General features: G+C 43.8%; 1 protein-coding gene across 1 annotated transcript in view; it reads right to left on the bottom strand.

Annotated features, from left to right (window-relative positions):
* Nucleotides 1-17,268, bottom strand: part of ABCA4 (ATP binding cassette subfamily A member 4) — a gene marked incomplete at both ends in the record, with an annotated part of 143,058 nt that overhangs the window by 74,435 nt on the left and 51,355 nt on the right. Inside the window, 4 exons of the mRNA XM_082663876.1 lie at nt 12,239-12,436; nt 13,330-13,446; nt 14,108-14,247; nt 15,264-15,504. Of these exons, the coding sequence (XP_082520002.1) occupies nt 12,239-12,436; nt 13,330-13,446; nt 14,108-14,247; nt 15,264-15,504 (696 nt within the window). The remainder of the gene's footprint in view (nt 1-12,238; nt 12,437-13,329; nt 13,447-14,107; nt 14,248-15,263; nt 15,505-17,268) is intronic.

The raw sequence follows: 17,268 nt of genomic DNA, 5'->3' as shown, positions 1-17,268 counted from the left end.
GCTATTGAGTACTTGAAATGTAGCTAGTGCATCTGAGGCACTGATTCTTTCACTTTAATTTATTTAAATTTAAATAGCGACATGTGGTTACTGCATTGGTTAGCACAGCTCTAGAGACAGTAAGTTCCCGGAGGTCAGGGGCCATGTCTTATTCATTAGGTCTCTGGAACAGTATTTCCTCATGAAAGGGACTCAGTAAGTGTCTACTGAATTGAATTAATTCAAATTTAGAAGTCCCAAATGCTGCAAGAAATATAACTTTACTACTGTGTGTTTTGAACATAATCCTGTGCACCCGAAATCAGATGGTAAACTAGGAGAAATTAGCGAAAGGTGAATTTTTGATATAATGTTAATAAGAGTATAACTCTCAGTGAAGCAAAAAAGCTAATAAAAACAAACACATTTTAATAATGTGACTTTCCGAGCAATCTAGCCCATTCTCTTTGAACTCTCCTTTCATGTCTTAAAGGGAAATCTATACTGGAATAAGCACTGATGTTTTCAGTGATATCGTTGAGTCCTGCAATGACGTGGGCTCCATCCTGGCTCTTTTATCAGGCAGCTGATTCACAGTCATGTTTCCTGTTGCATCCCCCTTGACTGGTACCCTGATACTCTCTGGAAAAACAAAACCAAAAGGTTCTCAAACACTCATTTTTACCCTGAAACATCTGACCCACTTTCAGAGTTGAATTATCATCTTTGGAAAGATGGTACAGGGTAGTGTTTGAATGCCATCCCCACTCTGCTATTTCCTAACTGTGTGGCCTCTCTTTCCCTATCTGCGAACTGGAGATACGCCTGCCTCATAGGTGTGTTCTAAAGATCACATGAACTTGTTTGGGAAGGGCCAGCCAGTGCTGCCTGGTAAGAATAAAAGTTGATGCTTACTGCAGGCTCACAATATGACCAAAACTGGTCCAAGGGCTTTGCTTATATTAACCCCTTGAATCATCACAACCACTTTATGATTATCACTCCAAACTCTCTTAAGAGGCATGATGAGCAAACTTCCTCTGGAGAGAGCCTGTGTTTTAACCATGTAGGATACTAAACTATTTCACAAGGAATGAGGACTTGATGAATACCATTTTTATTACTGTTTTTGTAAAATATCTTGAAAATCAAGAGTCTAGTGGCTTTTAAGCCCCTGCCAGATTACCTTTCATTTATGACAGCTGTTTGTCTGGGGAAGAAGGCAGTTATTTTTTAAAAACAATATGGCTGGGAACATAAGCCATCCCAAGCTGATCTATAGCAACTCATCTAGTTAGAACAATGCAACGGACAGAAGCCAAAGCTCTGTGTCCACCTGGGCAATGGAGGGTGGCAGTGGGGTGGGTCCTAAGCCACTGGTGTTCACTAGCTTGCTCACTGGCCCTTAGGTGAAAGTCAGACAACTCTACCAGAGGAAGGTCTTATGAAGCTAATCCAGAACATCTTCCTGAGGTCAAGGCAGAGCAATTGCAGATGTGGACATGAGTCAGAAGTCCCTGGGTCATCCACTGAGGTATGATTCATGATGTACCCTTGCATTCTCATGGGGAGGCCACCTGCCTAACAGCAAATGACCTCATTCCCTTCTGGTACTTGCTCTGGTCCCTGAAGTTAAGATCTTGGCTAACGAGCATGTATATTGATGAGAGTGTATACATGAGTGTGTTGGCGAGACAATGATGAATGACTAAACCCTTAACCAAGGTTTCGGATTTTGACATATCTGGTGTGGTCTGATTAGCTTGTAAGTTAACACATCGTAGGTTCTAATGAGACTGAAGCCAAAGAGTCTGTTTATAAAAGCTGTTTGGTTCTACACAGAGAGAAACTGTGTGACCACGGATGTTAGGGAAGAATACTGTAGGTAGGTAAGTAATGGCTAGTGTAAGAGGCTCAGCATAAAAATAGCACCAGTACTGGGAAAAAAATTCAAAGGGCATCTTCACTGATTAAAAATTCATTGTCTCACGGCTTCAGAGGCCCATTCTGGGCAAATTTTGCAAGCAGAATTCAGAATCTCAAAGAGGATTGTTATAATGCCCTGGGATAGCCAAGGGCAGTAAAGCAAGAGAAGAGGTTTCCTTGTTTCCTTCCGTTCCCAACCACTGTGGCCAAAATCTGGGTGGCAGGACCACTGCCATTTGAAGCCCACACATATCCTACAATTCCTTGTTTGTTGTTTTGCTGATACTCACCAGGAACCAGAGTGCACCCTGGCGGAAGAGGTGTGGCTCTCTCCAGGGCAGGCAGCTGTGTTTAAGACCTCTGGAGAATGCAGTCACTTGTTTACACAGCTAAATCAAACACTACCTTGGGAGAAGAAGCTACAGTAGCAGCAGGCTTCCTTCTTCAACTGTGACCTCTCCAGCTCTAATTCAAATACATTAAGTAATAGATAAATTATCTATTAAGTGGGAAAGGATGTCCAGTGGAGGCAAAGAGAGAAAGAATCTCTTTTTCTGCTTGAACCTGATAATCAAAGGGGATTGGTACTCTGTGCTGACACAGTACTTTGACTAATACACCCAGGACATGTGAGGGATGATGAGTCTTCAGGGATAAGAAAAGTACTACACTCTGAGAGACACGGCCTCTACAATCCTGCCTCTTACTAATTTGACTTCCACACTCAGGCTGAGAACAAAGTGGCTGATGAATGCCAAATGAGGTCTCAAGTGGTCCCGCTGGTGGACCTGGAGACACGTGGGGTTCCTTCTGGAAAATGCCAATGGATGCGGGCAAACATCCCAGAATGAATTTCCTGGCATATCTAGACCATAACACTCAAGATTTGTTTCCCAACACGTGGAAAAAGCCACTGGATAAAATAGTTTGGGGCTGTTTGAGTTGGTTGAGTTGGTGAGGTAGAGGCCAAAGGCGTTGCCATACATTTTATCTAACACACCGGGCACCGTGGACAGACGTCTGAAATGTTCAACCACAGAGAGTGAGGAAATGCACCATGACAGGAAAACAAAGGGATAGGAAATACACAGCTGTTAAAAAATGTCCGTTTCTAAAATAAATAAATACAATAATGAAACAAATAAAAAGGTCAGGTTGGAGCATGAAGACTCACTAGGACAAAGCCACCAGGTGATGCTTCCTGTGTAGTTAGGTCCAGGGAAAGACAGAATAGCCTGGCTGACAACCGCAGGGGATTTTAGCTCTCAACGCTTTCTTGTTTAACCGTTCCAACAACTTTGGGAGGTGAGTGTTACCATATTAAAAATATTTCATAATCAGCAGAGCTGGGCACTGACCATTGAAAGGGTCTGCCAGTCACAAATACCCAGTCTAGCCACACTGGAGAACGCTGCCCTGGCTGTGGCTCCACTTATCCTCCTCATTTTTCAGGCAGGGGAACAGCGATATTGCCCGAAATCACAGAGCTGGTACATTATAGCAAGACTGGGGTTTCAGAAAGATCTCACTGGAGGCAGTCTGGGAGCTGAACGGAAGCAGTGAGAGACCAGAGGCCCAGAGACCAGCTAGGAGAGATGGTACAGGCCGTAATAAACAGAGGCCATACATGGAGAGGCTGAGGAAGGGGGATTTAGGAGATAATCTGGAAGATATCTGACAGTCCTTGGAGGATCTGTGACATTTTGACTTTGGATTTGTGTAACTTGTTTCTCCTCCATTAGATTGAATTCTAGCAGCTCCTTGAGATACCACTACTAAGGCCTTATTTAATGACAAGCTTATCTCTCTCAATAGAATGTGAGCTTCTAGGGGTCAGGGATTAATTGTATTTATTCAGAGGTAGGTAGTTCAATTCATGCGAATATATGAATGACTGAATGAGCTCAAATCTCTTTGGTTTCCTACTCTAAACCTAGTTATTTCCAAACAGAAAAGACTGAATCACAATAGTGTCTGTTATTCTGAATAGAACAAAATAATTGCTGTCCCTAACCAACTCATTATGTAATTTATCCAAACAATACTGACTGAACACCCTACTAATATGCCCCTTGTGGTACAAGAAAGAACTTCCTCTTCAGAGCCAGACAGGTCTGGATTAGAATTCTGGATCCATGTCTTATCTGCTGTGGTATGTTAGGCAAGTCAGTTTTTAATTCTATAAAATGATAACAATTACGCCTGCTGGGCAGGTAGTTAGGAGCGTTGCATGAGATGACATGTAAGAGTGCCCAGCATAGTGGCTGGCTCACAGCAGGCTCAAACACAAGTTCCTTTCTTCTACCTACAACTCGAGCCGACCCCCACTCCTCCCTAAACTGTGTTCTCCTTCCTCAGCCCAGTTCTATGTTTCTGAGAGACCGATGAGCCATAAAATAAGGTCATTGCCCATGAGTTGCTTATGATCCAGTTCATGGCTCTTAAAATAATATTGCTCTAATGGTGTAGACTTTTGTACCCTTCTGACCTTTCCTCTACTTCTCCCTAGCCTCCCACTGCACATTTGGAGACAATGAATCAACAGAAGAAAGCACTAGGACAGATATTATGCAAATCCCTATACATCTGACTAAAGTAAATTACATGATCAGTAGCTTTACCTTCCTAATCCTATTTTTATTTAGGATAGCCTGAAAAGTACGCTCCCTGAGCACATTCTGGTTGGGTGGTGGTGGCATGTGGCCAGGACCATGCAAGGTACAGAGGAAAGGTGGTCCAAAAAAGTCCCCCTACTGATAATTCATCAACAAGATAATCACCATGTAGATAATAAAGAGTTATGCACATATATTGAGTGTGTTGACAGCAGAGGTAAAAGCAGTTAATGAATACATGTTTTTACAAGACTTAGGGAAAGGCAGTTGTACCTGGTTAAAGTACAATTTTATGCCTTGATCAGAGGTATTTTCATATTAAAGTGTGGCTGAATTCAGCTTTCTGATGCTAAATTCAAGACCTGAAATTCAAATATACTATGAAATTTAAATACACGGTGAATTCTAAATAGTATTACATCTGTGCCAGGCCTAACCCTTCGCTAAACAAGGAAATCAAAGGGGAGGGGTGTGGATATTTGCTTTAACTAAAGGATTATCAGAGGAATTTTTCTAATTGTGCTTTTCTCAGAAGAAAAATATATGTGAATAAGACATATAAATTATGAACGTAAGAGTATACACATACCAGTTTAAGATATTTACCTACATGAAGACTCATTTGCCCTCAGCCTCCTTAGATTTGGAGAAGAGGGTGATCAGAAGGCCTGTAGAGATGACTCTTTCCATGTGTTAGAGATGTGATGCTCCCAAAATGTCACCTTCACCCCTTTCCCTGGTTGACTGCCCACCTTCTGACCAGGAAGTCTGTCCTTTATTCTTGTTTGTTTTTTTTTCCCTGCTAAGGGCAGGGGATCAGGGGAAAGACTAAACACGGTTATGGGATGAATAAGGTTATAGAAGCCCTTTATTGAGGAGGTGCTGCAAGGGCAAAAAGAGTTCTGTAAAGTTCCCTCCATGCCTACTTTCTGGAGGATTTTTAGCCACAGCAATCAGAGAAGAAAAGGAAATAAAAGGAATCCAAATCAGAAAAGAAGAAGTAAAGCTGTCACTGTTTGCAGATGACATGATACTATACACAGAGAATCCTAAAGATGCTACCAGAAAACTACTAGAGCTAATCAAGGAATTTGGTAAAGTAGCAGGATACAAAATTAATGCACAGAAATCTCTGGCATTCCTATACACTAATGATGAAAAATCTGAAAGTGAAATCAAGAAAACACTCCCATTTACCACTGCAACAAAAAGAATAAAATATCTAGGAATAAACCAACCTAAGGAGAAAAAAGACCTGTATGCAGAAAATTATAAGACACTGATGAAAGAAATTAAAGATGATACAAATAGATGGAGAGATATACCATGTTCTTGGATTGGAAGAATCAACATTGTGAAAATGACTCTACTACCCAAAGCAATCTACAGATTCAATCCAATCCCTATCAAACTACCACTGGCATTTTTCACAGAACTAGAACAAAAAATTTCACAATTTGTATGGAAACACAAAAGATCCCAAATAGCCAAAGCACTCTTGAGAACGAAAAATGGAGCTGGTGGAATCAGGCTCTCTGACTTCAGACTATACTACAAAGCTACAGTAATCAAGACAGTATGGTACTGGCACAAAAACAGAAAGATAGATCAATGGAACAGGATAGAAAGCCCAGAGATAAACCCACGCACATATGGTCACCTTATCTTTGCTAAAGGAGGCAGAAATGTACAGTGGAGAAACGACAGCCTCTTTAATAAGTGGTGCTGGGAAAACTGGACAGCTACATGTAAAAGAATGAAATTAGAACACTCCCTAACACCATACATAAAAATAAACTCAAAATGGATTAAAGACCCAAATGTAAGGCCAGAGACTATAAAACTCTCAGAGGAAAACACAGGCAGAACACTCTATGACATAAATCACAGCAAGATCCTTTTTGACCCACCTCCTAGAGAAATGGAAATAAAAACAAAAATAAACAAATGGGACCTAATGAAACTTCAAAGCTTTTGCACAGCCAAGCAAAACATAAACAAGATGAAAAGACAACCCTCAGAATGGGAGAAAATATTTGCAAATGAAGCAACTGACAAAGGATTCATCTCCCAAATTTACAAGCAGCTCATGCAGCTCAATAACAAAAAAACAAACAACCCAATCCAAAAATGGGCAGAAGACCTAAATAGACATTTCTCCAAAGAAGATATACAGACTGCCAACAAACACATGAAAGAATGCTCAACATCATTAATCATTAGAGAAATGCAAATCAAAACTACAATGAGATATCATCTCACACCAGTCAGAATGGCCATCATCAAAAAATCTAGAAACAATAAATGCTGGAGAGGGTGTGCAGAAAAGGGAACACTCCTGCGCTGCTGGTGGGAATGTGAATTGGTACAGCCACTACGGAGAACAGTATGGAGGTTCCTTAAAAAACTACAAATAGAACTACCATATGACCCAGCAATCCCAGTACCAGGCATATACCCTGAGAAAACCATAATTCAAAAAGAGTCATGTACCAAAATGTTCATTGCAGCTCTATTTACAATAGCCCGGAGATGGAAACAACCTAAGTGTCCATCATCGGATGAATGGATAAAGAAGATGTGGCACATATATACAATGGAATATTACTCAGCCATAAAAAGAAACGAAATCGAGTTATTTGTAGTGAGGTGGATGGACCTAGAGTCTGTCATACAGAGTGAAGTAAGTCAGAAAGAGAAAGACAAATACCATATGCTAACACATATATATGGAATCTAAGAAAAAAAAAATGTCATGAAGAACCTAGGTGTAAGACAGGAATAAGGACACAGACCTACTAGAGAATGGACTTGAGGATATGGGGAGGGGGAAGGGTAAACTGTGACGAAGTGAGAGAGTGGCATGGACATATATACACTACCAAATGTAAAATAGATAGCTAGTGGGAAGTAGCCGCATAGCACAGGGAGATCAGCTCGGTGCTTTGTGACCACCTAGAGGGGTGGGATAGGGAGGGTGGGAGGGAGGGAGACGCAAGAGGGAAGAGATATGGGAACATATGTATATGTATAACTGATTCACTTTGTTATAAAGCAGAAACTAACACACCATTGTGAAGCAATTATACTCCAATTAAGATGTAAGAAAAAAAAAAAAGGAGTTCTGGAGCCACTGAACCACTGTCCACAGAAGGGCCAGAATGGCCCCAGAGACATCCTCCTGGGCCTTCAGGAATGGACTGAAAGTCCTGATTGTAAGCCAATTCACAAGGTTAATATGAAGAGTGGCTTCACATCCTGGTTAATGCTTACACAAAGTGAGTCTGAGAAAAAGCTACGTTCCTCACGTGGTCTGTAGTTCAAGGGTGGACATCCTTGTGGTTCATAGAAAGAGCTGCCATGCATCAAATGGCTCTACTATGTGCCCAGCCCTCTCCAATCTCATCCTCACAGCTGCTTGGAAAGGGGGGCACTAACAGCCCCACCGAAGAGATGGGGAATCGGGGGCAGAGAATTTATACACAGGTTTAACTAGTCATGGCACAAATGTATTGAGTGCCCTTCACACTTCACTCACTTTATCTTTAACAACAACTTTGTGAGGTCTGTTGTGCTATCTGGATTTTACAGATAAGAAAATTGAGCCTTAGCAGGTAAAGTGTCTTTCCCAGAGTGATGTAGCTCATGGGCAGAGATCCAGGCCCATTTATCCTCACTGGCAGGTGAGAAGGTGCCCCAAGCAGTGGCCTAACATGGCACACAATGACCAAGCAAGGCAGCTCGGGAGGAATGGGACACTCTCCAGGATACTCAGTGGATTTCCAGTAACTAAGCCCTCACCCCGAGCAGAAAGAAAGAGGACTTAGCCCTTCTATTAGGTGAAGAGAAAACTTACTGAATCACTCCCCTTTCCTGTAATGACAAAAGGCTTAAAAGTGTGCTCTTAGTTCTTGGACCTTCTGTTGTTCAATACCACATGTGAGTGCAGCACTGACCTCAATTGACATAATTTACATTTTAGAGTATTTTTGCTGAATTTTCCTGAAATGATTTTTTTCGTTTTTGGAATAGGCAGGGAAGTAGGCATCAAGGCTGGCCCAGAAGTTCTCACAGCTCTTTAATGAAAGTCATATTACTGAAAAGGAGAGGCTCAGTCAAGCCTTGAACAGCCTATGAAGGAACATGCTTGCTGCCCTGTCCCGGAGAGGCCCTTAGAGCCATCCCGAAGAGGTTTTCATGCCCTGTCCGCTACGAGTAGTCCTCAGGATGAGAGCTGGGGAGTTTCCAAAGCTCCTCCAGACTTCCCAAAACACAAGCAGAAAATTCCAGGACCAGTTGTAATGACTGGATTCTACCTCACCGCTTTTCAGACACCCCCCCCAAGCCCCCCTCCCCCCCTTCTCCTTTCAGTTTATTCCCCATCACTTTCCTCCGTCTTCCCGCTCCCCTGCTCCCCAGGGCAGGAAGATCAGAAACCTCAGCATAATTACCTGCTGGGTTTCTGCCACCATCAAAACCCCTCTTAGGAACCCCTGGGGCAGGCCATTGACCTGTGGCAGTCTTGGCCTTTGCTTAGGAGCATTTCGCTGGGCTAATGGGATTGCAGGGCCCTAGGGAAGTGTTGGTGGCTTATGTGAGATGCGATTAGCAGTTTTGTAATCCCTAGAGGAGCACCAGGAGTGGCTCAGTGGCTGGGCCTGATTTCACTAATTCCACTCTCCTCCTCCCAAACAGTATTTTTTGTTTGTTTGAATTTTACTAAAAAGTTAATATTTATTAAGTGCTTACTAAATGCCAGGCACTGTCTTAAGTGCTTTGCATGAATTAACTCAGTTAATTCTCATAGCAAGCCTATTAGGTAAGTATTATTAATATCCCCACTTTACAGATGCAGAAACTGAGGCACAACTAGCAGGGATTTGAACCCAGGTGGTCTGGCTCCAGAGACTGAATTCTTAACCATTTAATATATACTAAGTATCTGCTGGGTGCTTGGTGCTACATTAAGCACAAGCTACATGGAAAAAAAGAGCCTTCAAGGAAACAAGCCCTTTACATCACCGTGCAAATGTCAAGTCAAACCTAAGACAAGAAGTATTCTTTATACTGATACGTAGTACCTCACAAAAATATTGTGAGACCCACTGAACTCTATTCTGCAAGAATAAAGGAAGAGATTGCCTCCATCTGCACCCCATCTAAAAAATCCTGCCTATATTATAAGCACAGTGGTGGATGGTGGCGGGCATGGCCAGGGATGGGGACTTAGCTGGTAGAGGCACCGTGAGAAGAAGACGATGTCAATTGAGTAATCATACAAGGGGACTCCAAGCTCCCACCAATCTAACAGGTTTGTAAAAATACAGATTACCAGGCCTCTTCCCTGGGAATTCTGAGTCAGTTGATCTGGGTTTGTGTCCAGAAATCTGTTTTGTAAAAAGCACCCATGGTCATTCTTGTCTTCAGACAAGTTGGGAATCACCTTGTAATGAGCTGAACTTTGGTCGTGCTGCTGCCACACCTGACCCCTTCTGAAACGCCACCTAGAGAGCCTGTGCCGATATTTCCATGGTTTTGGAGAGGGAGCATCACACACTCCGGGGAAATTCTGGTGGCACCAAGGGCAGCAGGGAGTCTTTAAGAGCACTGTGGTGACAGCAGGTGCCGGGCTTTTTCTCACGAGTTAGTTATCCTCAGGACCAAGGAGTCTGGGGAGAGGGGCGTGCTCTTGGGGGCCACTGGCTTAATTCCCTCTCCTATTGCCCAGAGCATCTTCTACCTGCTAATGGTTCTATATGACATGAGGCCCAATGGTAGGTGTGATAAGCCCTCAGGTGGAGATGTTCCCTGGAAGTTTGAGGTCGAGAATTCAAAAATAACTAGGATGGGCTCCCTGACTCTGATAACTCCAGCCTGCTGATCTGCCAGAGACGGACATGTTAACCGCTAACTTGAGTCTAACTTGAATACGGTCTGAAAGAGATGTAAAGAGGGGGCCAGGGATGCACAGAGGAGTGAGTGACTAAACCTATGTCGAAGCAGAAGTGACATTTGAGAGCTAAGTCTCAAAAAGTGAATGAAGAGAAGCTCAGTAGATGGAGAAGGAAAAGTCCTTTCAGACTTCTCTGCCTTGTGTTTCTTCTTTCGGAGAAATACCCTCCCCCACTTCATAGTAATCACGCACAGTCCATGAGACTCAGAGGAAGCTAACTGCGCTTGCCTTACCTCGTGGTGGTACACAATCTGCTGAGGGACTGGGGACAGGTAGAGTGGCCAGGCCAATTTGAGAACTCTCTAGGAGTATTATGTATGCTACGGGAAAGCCACTCCCTCTTTCTGTGTAGTTTTTGGGGTAAAGATGACCACTGAGGGCTGTGAGCAGCTGACACACTACCAAATGGAAAGGGTCTGGCTGAGATCAAAGTTGGGCCAAGGCAAGCAGAAAGGTAAGATGGAAGGACACAGTGTCCTAGGTCCCCTGAACTTCCGGGTTATGTCAACCAGTAAATTCTCTTTTTCACTTAAGCAAAAAGGCTCTCATAAATAGGCAGAGAAATAGCCATTTGCAAAGGATGAAATCATGAGAAGCTGGGGTGTCCCTGAGGGTGGTGGGAGGAGCTGTGGAGCAGAGCTGAAGATGTATGAGTGAGCAGAGGCTGGGAAGGTGGGCTGGAGCAGGTTTGGAAGGGACTTGTGTTCCCTGAGGATGAGTCATTAAGATTGTAAGAGTGGCAGTGATGCCAGCAGATGTGTGTTTGGAATGTAACTCTGGTGTCAGCGTGGAGAAGCGCCTGAACCAACAGAGACTGGACCCTGGAGTCCAGGGAGTGAGCCTTTAGAACAGGCTAGTGGAGAGATGACAAGGCCTCTGGGGCTCAGAGAGCCTGGCAAGCAAGAGGAGGAGTGGAGAAATAGCTAGAGATGAGGAGCCAAAGCTCAGTGACTGGACGTAACAGAGGCAGTGGAGGAGGCAGGACAGCAGGCTCTGAATTCAGGCATACCAGATCTGCATCCTGTCTGTTCTACCTAATAGCTGTGAGATGGGATCTTATTTAAACTCTTTAAGCCTCAGCTTCTGCACCTGTAAGTGGGAATGATGATAGCATACACTTGATGGAGCTATCAGGGGATTGAATGAGCTAAGGTACGTAAAAGCGCTTAGCACGGTGCTTGGCAAAACGTTACACAGTAAATGAGAGCTGTTGTGTGGAAGGTGATTTAAGGTTGACCCTTAAACCTCTAGCTTGAGAATTTGGAAAAATGCAGAGGACTGTGATCAGGATAGGAAATGCTGAAGGAGGATAGGTTTTATGGGTAGTGAGAATACAAGTTTGTTTTGGACACGTTGAGGCTGATGTGCCTGTATAACCCGGGGGTGGGAGTGTCCAGCAAGCAAGGGGACCTCGGAACTTGAGGTTTGGTGGACATACCAATGGACAGCCACTGAAGCAATGGCAGACAGGAGATGGCTGAGGACAGACACGACACTGTATGAGCTACAAGGCAGAAGGAGTAGCCAAGGAGGAGTCAGGGAGCTGTTAGGAGGCAGAAGATGTGAAGAGGGAACTATTTAATTGTGGATAAGCTGTTAGAGAACAGGATCCATCTCTGGGGGCTGTGGGAATTCTTGTTTCTTCAGTGGGGAGAGTGAGATTTGAAACCCAAGACCACTTGACTTGCTAAGGGATCTCTGGTTCCACCTACAGGGCTGTCCTGGAGGGGCCCAATGCGGCCCTCAGGTGGCTTGCTGCCCTTACCTCCAGGTATTGATTAGCCAGGCGTAGTGTGCGATCAGTGATGTTAAATATATCCCTCCAGTCGAAGATGTCCATGTCATCAGCCTGGCCCTCTCGTGGGCCCCTATAGAGGAAGTTCAGTACGGCTTCGGCAGTAATACCTTCTTCACCAAGCTGCCTATTCCAAGAGGCTTTTACTGTTGGGTTCTCCAGGGTGTCCTTGGGAAGAAGCAATACAGTTATAGCATTTAGAATTCCACAGGGCTTCCCTGGCGGCGCAGTGGTTGAGGGTCTGCCTGCCGATGCAGGGGACATGGGTTCGTGCCCCGGTGCGGGAGGATCCCGCATGCCGCGGAGTGGCTGGGCCCGTGAGCCATGGCCGCTGAGCCTGCGCGTCCGGAGACTGTGCTCCGTAACGGGAGAGGCCACAGCAGTGAGAGGCCCACGTACCGCAAAAAAAAAAAAAAGAATTCCACAGGATCTTTGGTCTTGTTTTTAGGCCATTTCTAATTTTTAACAAATGGGATAGACTTTAAGCCTCCCTAAAAATCTAGTGGGTTTTCTTCCATCATAAGGCATATCTATCTATACCCCATTTTCCCCCAATACATAGGTCTCTACAACAGAGGGGAGACGTGTATGTGGGGATGGGGCAGAGGGGCAGGGAAATGGCATATAGGAAGCTTTCTTTTTCTTAAGGATTTTCTTTGGTTCCCTTTTAATTATCCCTGCTATGCAGGACTCTTATCTCCTGGTTTTGTGAAACTGAAAATGAGACCAGAGAGACACACTCAACCACCTTTTGCAGTTACAGAGCTGGCCCCTTGGGGAGATGCCCCTTTGAATGTGAGGCCCTCAAGTGAATTCATAACAGGAAGAAACCTCAGGAGGTTACTGGTCTTATGGTGGTTTTCACATTTCCCCAGAGTTTCAGAAACCTATACCCCACCCAAAGCCGGTGATTCCACATGATGACAGCTTCCAAAACTGGTGCTTATTATATTTTGGTCTAACTCCAGGGGTGATTAACCCTCTATTGGGCAAAGGAAACAGATGGAACTTTCCTGGCCTTTCTCCTCCCCCCGCCTCCCGACCTCTAATACCATCCGTACTCTGATCATGGTCATCTGCATGCTCTTGTCAAAGAAGTACCAGATCTGGGGCCCTACTTCTTCCCAGGCTTTGACCAACTTCCTGAAACGCTCCAGCTCTTCAAACGTCGAGTTGGCCTAAAACCAGACAGAGACAGCAAAAGAATGGAGAGAGAAAAAGTGAGAAAGAATCTTGGTTGTACCTTTCCTGTCACAAACCCTCAATATGTAGGAAGGCTTTTCACGGAAGTGTCTTTATTTTCTCAGTTGATTGATATTTCCCAGAACAATCAGCTATTTCCCACCCTCCCAGATTGACAGAATCTTATTTCTTAGTATCTCAGAGGTACTCATAATATTGATGATGTTATTGTCTCAGAACCTCATTAAAGCTGGATTTGGACTCCCTGTGAGTAAATGCTCTTCCTCCCTTCCTCCCTATCTTTGTCTGTTCCGGGTAGCCAGGCTTCAGAGAACTGTGAACTCTTCCCTTAGGGATAGAATTCAGGCAGTGAGGAAGAAAATCTCATTGTAGGCTGCATAGAGAGGGGAGGGCCAGGCAGGGGCATTGGTGCAAAGCCTTCCAATGATGTCTGTGGATGGGGGAGGAACCAAGAGTCCACTTAGCAAAAAGCAAACATGAGGCCCACCACCAGGAGGGCACAGTAAAAAATACAGACACACACACACGCACCACACACACACCACACTCATTCACACACATGCATGCACACACACTCTCATTCTACTGGGTAGCCAGAGGAGAAGGCAGAAGGGACAAGACCAGCTGGGACCTTACGTTCTTCAGTATCCTGCGTATTGCGGGGGAATCCGGAGTAAAGAGGATTTTTCCCATCAGCAAAGGCTTTGCTGCCCTCCAGGCTATTTTGGTTAGAGGGTTTGACTCCAGGCTCTGGATCAATGCATTACAAAAGGTTGCTGTCAGGAGAGAAGGGACAGATTTTACAGAAACTCCCCGTTGCTCACAGCTAAACATAGTCATTAGTGTGTTCAAATCACATGTCTCATTCAACTGTACGCTGGAGGATTTGACAAATAACCTAAATTAATAGGCTGTACCCCACCAATAACAAGCTCATCATTAGTAAGTAAAAATGCCACAGTGCATCTCAATAAAGGCCTCATCAGAGAAACAAAGGATGGGGCTTGCCTTGTGGTTTTTTTTCTGCTTTAGAGGAAGGTTGAGAAGCCTGCTTATGATTATTGCAAGGAACAGAGGCCATTCTCAGATGAAAGGGACCAAGAGGCCAAACAAGGCCTCCCCTTGCAATCTCAGCTTTAGTCTCAATAATTTCCTTTCAATTAGCTGCTTAACTTCTCTGTTGTGTGTGGCTGTCTTAGGGCCCAGCTGCTTTTGGTGTGTGCCTTGCTGCTTCTTTTCAATTTTTAACTAGAGGGCTGCCCAGCTGCATTTCGTCCGCACCCCACCCTCCTTTACCCCACAGGAGCCAAAAAAAAATAGTGAAAGGTGGGAAAGATAACTTGCCAGCAACTTGCCATTTGGAAAATAATTCAGTACTACACACACGGATTTTCACTACATTGTGTTTGTAAAAACATCCCACAGCCATGTTTACTCTCCAGAGCCCTTCTGACCCCAGCTCTGCTTGCATCTCTGGGTTGCCTCCTCATTTATCTTTCTCTTCCTCTAGAACGTAACCCTAGTTCAATCAGATCAGCGGGAAACGTCCCCTCCGTTCCCATTCCCAGTGGGTCTCAGCTCTTTCCATGGCTCACTTCCAGAACTCTTTATGAGCACTACCCGCTTCCTGCTTGGGGAAATGGACTCTCTGGAAGGAGAAGCCTCTTTGCCCAAGGCCCTTCAACAAGACCAAGGGAAAATCAACCCCAGGATTAATTTCACCTGGAAGTGTTAACCCATCAGCTTAACCAACATCAGAAGCCAATTTATATGCAGGACTTAGAAAACTTACTTGTTCTTTTGTCATAAGAATAGATAGGATCTTTCCTTGTGGAGTCAATCCCCAGGAAGGCTTTATAGTTATTGTCTTCGTACCAGTTGAAGGAGAACACCCGAGAGCCTCCTCCCTCTGGGTAGCCACACAAGAGGTCAGACAGGGTGCCCATCAGCTGTGTGAACGTCTCTGGACCTCCAGTCTGCACGAGTGGCCTGGTCACCCACAGCAAGTCTTGAACACTTGGTCGGTGGATGAACTATGGCAAGGCAAAGGCTTCAGGTTATGCTAAGGTAGTCAGAGTCACAATCCACTGTGAAGTCAAAGCTCCAAAGTTTGGGGAGACCTTTGCATAGGCATTTGATTTCCAGGTTTGAAAGAAAACATATATATGCTTAGCAATCCTTAATCCAGCTGTGAAATAAAATCTACTGCCATCCACTCAGGGCCTAGGAGGAAACTAGGATGAGCCTTAAAGAAAATAAAAGAGTTAACCTCCAAAGTATTTCAATATTATTTCTCTTTTCCAGTCCATTTAGTTTGAATTCCTTGGGAATGTGTCCTTGGGGAAACATAGAGAATAATTCTCTACCAGTCAGTTCTTAGGTTCTGTTATCCTACCAAGATGGAGCTACTGGAAAACTGGGAAATAAAATAGAGGAGTAGCTCTGTCCTAGAAAGGCAAAGTCGGGGCAAATTTCTTTGGCCAAATAATTTAGAATTTAGCTTTCTATATTTGGAAAATTATCTTCTTATTAGCTTAGCTTTACCAAATGTGAACTCTTCCATTTCCCTGAAATGTGTGGTTTGTGGTTTCTTTTAGTGTTTGTGTGTGTGTGTGTGTGTGTGTGTGTGTGTGTGTTTTAAGATCTAAGCAAATATAGAACAGATGAAGTCTCCATTCTTGGGAAAACTATTTTTAAATTCTTCACCAAACTAAGAAGAGGCTGGTGGTCATCTCTCCATATTGGTACTGGTGGCACTCAGTGGCCTTGTTTTCTGAAGGTAGATCTAAAATGCTGAGAACTAAGTTGAGGGCTGCCAGAGTTGCCAGGGTCTCAGTTCCCATAATACCATTTGACTTTAAAGGAAAATACAAAATAAAAATCATGCTGCTTTTATTCCCAAAACACACTTGGTTACTTATTCTCAAAGGCACTTGGGGATTTAAAAAACCATTAGAAAAAAAAAAAAAACCATTAGGATTCAAACAGGTGAGACTGAAAACAGTTCTCCCACTGCAATAAGTGATGTTTACCGGTCATCTCCTCTCTGTCCACATGCCAACACTTGCTCTCTGAAACTGCTGAGCGCCATGTAGAATCCACATATTGAGTCATGCCTATAATCGCAGTCTAGGCTTCAATAATAAAGATGGAATCTCAAACTGCTTCAACAATAGTTAAGTCTTATGACAGTCTTGTAAGGGGTTACTACCATTATTATGTTGCTCATTTAATCAAAGCGCTCCGAGATGAAGGGGCTGTTCCAGAGTCAAACAGTCTAGTATTAGTTAACATAAACTGGGCCATCTGCGTCAACCCAGTCACGAATGCTAGACTTGCTATCTAGATAGACAAGAAACCTTCTGCAATTCCCACATGGAATTAAGAGCTTTAATATGCTTTGGAGATTAAAAAAAAATTCTCTAGCAACTTCAACCCTATTATACTGATATGAATTTTTAAAATGCTTATGAAGAAAAGAATGTTAAACACAGACTCCCCCTGCAGCAGGTGGCCATCAGCACAATGGGCCCTTCTCTAACTTTCCCTGCACGGCACTCTGCGCAGGCTGAGCTTAGTTTTATGAGGAGAGATTCTAACCATGCAGTTTTCCAGGTTGGCAAAGCCCAAGTCAGCTGAGAATACTGGAGGGGAAAAAAAGTTTAGGGAAAATTATATTTCCCCTTTTGCCTCTCTTTCATAATCCTCATTACACTTGAAGATAATTGTTCATTTCACATCTCTCTTCCCTGTTGGACTATACATTTCACAAGGCAGTGACCATATCTGTCTCTTCA

This window comes from Grampus griseus (assembly GCF_964374135.1).
Source record: "Grampus griseus genome assembly, chromosome: 1".
Taxonomy (NCBI): domain Eukaryota; kingdom Metazoa; phylum Chordata; class Mammalia; order Artiodactyla; family Delphinidae; genus Grampus; species Grampus griseus.
This window is presented reverse-complemented; position numbering and strand designations above follow the sequence as displayed.